A 3,761-nucleotide genomic window follows, 5' to 3' on the forward strand; every position below is an offset into this window, starting at 1 on the left:
CCCAGCCTAAACCACAACACGCAAGCAATGCAGGTCTCTTAGTCCCAGTCTTCTGCCCACCTAAACAGACAACAACTCTTTTCGGCTAGTTAGCAGCTACACCAGATGCATGAGTCGATTCTGCCTATGCTTGCATTTTGTACATCTAACAAGTGTGTGTGTGTGTTTACTACAAAACATCACAAAAGCAAGAAGAAATTCCCACGGGCAGTTATCTGTATTCTTCAATCAAACATCTTGTCACAAGGAGGACAAATAGCTCTCTCATCATTCTGTTCTGCATCATTCAGGCCTGTCTGCATCTCTGTGAAAGATCACCCTCTTTATTGATGTCAGTGACTTTTCTTTTGGATTACAATGGTAGATGATTGAAGAAACTTAGCACATTGTATAGCCTCTTCTAGTATAGTCAGGCTATTCAGGGTCTATTCACAAGGCACCAAATGGAAGAAGACTGAAACAGAGGGACTGAACTTGTCCAATAAGAAATGTAATGTTAGTTTTCTTCTGTTTCTAAACGTTTTGCTACGGTGTGCACTTGATAGAACCAGGTTACTATGAGCCTGGCCTGCCTACATATCTCTCATTCCATAGAATAGACATTTATTTAGATCATGATCCACAGTGACTTCTTAAAGGAGCAGTTATCAAAATGAGAAAGAGAGGTAAAACACACCCGTGACTTTATGCTTTAATTCTACATCAGTGTAGTTCGATTCTCTTGTCAGATCAATTACTTGCAGAGTTTCTCGATGCTAGAGCTTTTCTATCAGGCACAGCATCAGTAGCGCGTCACAATAAACACCCCAGGACTAAGCTAGTTTCCATCTTTATCTTGATGCTACCCCTGGTGATGTTACCCTGGACTAGAGCTAGTTCCATCCTGCCTTATCTATGATGTTACCCTGGACTAGAGCTAGTTCCATCCTGTGTAATTTATGTTTACAGTATTCTGTCTTCTAGTTTGCCAGCTAGGTGTTGCTGACCTCCTATGGAAGTGGACCTCCTCCCTCCAGAAGCGCCATGCGAGGGTATCACTCCAAGCTGGACTCATCGTCCTCTGCTGGTGGTACGGGTGGCTCCATGCCCCTGAGCCTGGCCGTGGAGACAGAGAAAGCCCAAGCCCTGCTCCAAACCTTCTCCTCTGCCTCTCTACTGGCCAGCACGGCGCTGGGGGCCTTCTGTGTGCTGTCTGACCACGTCATGCAGCTGACCTTACTCCAACAGCACCTGTGGCTGCGGGCAGTGCTGGACAACACCGCCCATGGTCTGATAGGCCTCTGGTCCTGGGCTATCGTCATTGGCCTCAAGAAGAAGAGTGACTTCTATGAAGTTATCTTAGCAGGGATWCTGGCCTCTGTTATAGACCTGGACCACTTCTATATGGCTGGCTCTCTGTCGCTCAAAGTAAGGAAGATTTATGTAACGTTCTGCCTTTTTGGTTTTCAGCGTCAGTTATAGATTAGTGTACTGAAGGTTCACAGACAAACGATTAGGACTAATAAGATCAATGAAGATCTCCATTGAAATAACTTTAGTTCAGTACTAGGCCTAATCTGTGTCTGGGAAACTGGCCCACASTGTTAATAAAGGAATGTAGAATAGAAACATAAACAATAACCTATCTTTTCTGCCTGTTTCCTCCTCCAGGCAGCCACCAGCCTGCCCCACCGCCCCCCCCTCCACTGCTCCTCTCTCATCCCTGTCCTCTGCTTCTCTCTGAGGCTGGTGCTGTGGCTGGGCAGGCTAAAGGACTCATGGTGCTCTCTACCCTGGCTGTTGTTCATCTCCCTGGCMTCACACCACATCCGAGACGGGGTCCGCCACGGCCTGTGGGTGTGTCCGTTCGGAAACACGGCCCCCATCTCCTATTGGCTGTATGTGAGCATCACAGCCACCCTGCCACACCTGTGCTCTGTGCTCATGTACCTGACAGGAACTAGAGACGTGATCTCTACCAAGCACGGCATCGCCATCGACATCTGATGGAAGGGCCAACACCACGCCTCCCTAATAGCACCCTATGTCCCCACGTCCTCCCTACGGATCGTTACCCCTGCATACGAGAAGTAGTGAAATCCACATCGTGAATGGCGCACATGCGAAGACACTGGCACCAAGGTGGCCTTACCAAGGAACCGAGGAGGCCAGCCTAACCACCGTTATTGAGACGCTGCCGACAGGCAGGGCTACCTAGGGACAACGACGAGCAGATAGACATTAAATAAGAAAGATACTATGGAATACAGGCGCGCGCCCGGCAGCTATCCCACTCCTAGTGAAGGGGCTGGTGCCTAGAAGGAAAAACGACCCGAGCACCCGGCAGTTCAGCACCTGTGATGGAAGAGTCCCCCTAGGGAAAAGGAACAAGGAACAGTAAACATATGACCAGTTAACCCTTCAAGGGAGAGCCACAAGTGACAGAAAATCAGAAAATACGATTCTAATGGAAAGAATCCGTGCAGGAACACAGGGAGAAAGATAGCATTCCATGAGAACCAAGGTCCTAGAGAACAGAGCTAGGGATAACATTTAATGGAAGTGTCCAGAGAACAAAGCACAGTACATTATGAAGGTCCCCGTAGAGAACAGAGCGATACATTATAAAGCAATGGATACAAGCGTAACATGATCCCTAAGGAGAACAGTAGCAGTACAGTTATGAACCTAAAATGCAGAGTACTAGTCCTAGAGAATCAGAGGCAGACGATGTTAATGAAAGTCCTATAGGAACAGAGCAGACAGATGAGGCAAGACAGCAGTAACTTATGGAAGGTCTTAGCAGAACAGAGCAGTACATTGACTGAAGTCCTAATGCTTTCATTGGTGAGAGGCTCCAGTTGCTGCCTGATATGTGTCGTACAATGAGGTTGTGATGTTTTAACATGTTTGTTAGGAAGCCTGAGGCTTGCTAGCGTGTTTTTATCTATTAAATCGAGAGAAGATGACATTAGGAGAAACGTTATTTAAACATTCCTTTAATATGTTCCTACTTTGTGATCATAATATTGTATTAGTCTTCTCCATAGTCTTGTTGTTCTATGAGAGAGGGTGAACAGCTGTGGGTATATTACTAGGTCTGGAACGAATAAAACACATTTAAAACAAGGCGGGATTTAACCTGAACTTCCCTAAAAGAAACGCTTGTTTTTGTGCAAAAACTTGTTCCTTTGCAAAATTTTCGCTAAATTGTGCACTACTGATACTTACTGTGGCTGTGTCCTGCAGTTGACCACCCCTGTGCCTGCAGAGGGCATCGGATGAGTCAATTTACTATACACTATTATGTTAGTCATATGTCATGTCCATTCTCATTATGCATCAACAGGATTATTACTGCTGTCTTTATTCACAGTGGTGAGCTGAATGAATATGTTTCATAGTCACATGTATTTATTTCAGCTATCTGATCTGTTTGAATATTATTTATTTAATTCGAATTTTAAATGTTTAAGTACACTACAACTGACCAAAAGTATGTGGACACCTTCTCGTCCAACACTCTCGTTCAAAATCATGGGCATTAATATGGAGTTGATCCCCCTTGTGCTCTAAGAAGCCTCCACTCTTCTGGAAGGCTTTCCACTAGATTGGGACATTGCTGCTATAACAGCCTCCACTCTTCTGGGAAGGCGTTTCCACTAGATGTTGGAACATTGCTCTATACGCTCCACTCTCTGGAAAGGCTTATTCCACTAGATGTTGGAACATTGCTGCTATAAGCCTCCATTCTTCTGGAAGGCTTTCCACAGATGTAATGC

The 3,761-nt window shown here is 45.6% G+C and overlaps 1 protein-coding gene across 1 annotated transcript in view; it reads left to right on the forward strand.

The window, feature by feature from the left end:
- The window catches only part of tmem267 (transmembrane protein 267), a 9,491-nt gene extending 7,470 nt beyond the window's left edge, over positions 1–2,021 (forward strand). The window contains exons 2-3 of the mRNA XM_024142921.2: positions 964–1,407; positions 1,651–2,021. Of these exons, the coding sequence (XP_023998689.1) occupies positions 1,024–1,407; positions 1,651–1,986 (720 nt within the window). The 5' untranslated portion in view covers positions 964–1,023 and the 3' untranslated portion in view covers positions 1,987–2,021. The remainder of the gene's footprint in view (positions 1–963; positions 1,408–1,650) is intronic.
- The last annotated feature ends 1,740 nt before the right edge of the window (positions 2,022–3,761 follow it).

Source organism: Salvelinus sp. IW2-2015, unplaced genomic scaffold (genome assembly GCF_002910315.2).
Source record: "Salvelinus sp. IW2-2015 unplaced genomic scaffold, ASM291031v2 Un_scaffold3523, whole genome shotgun sequence".
Classification (NCBI taxonomy): Eukaryota; Metazoa; Chordata; class Actinopteri; order Salmoniformes; family Salmonidae; genus Salvelinus; species Salvelinus sp. IW2-2015.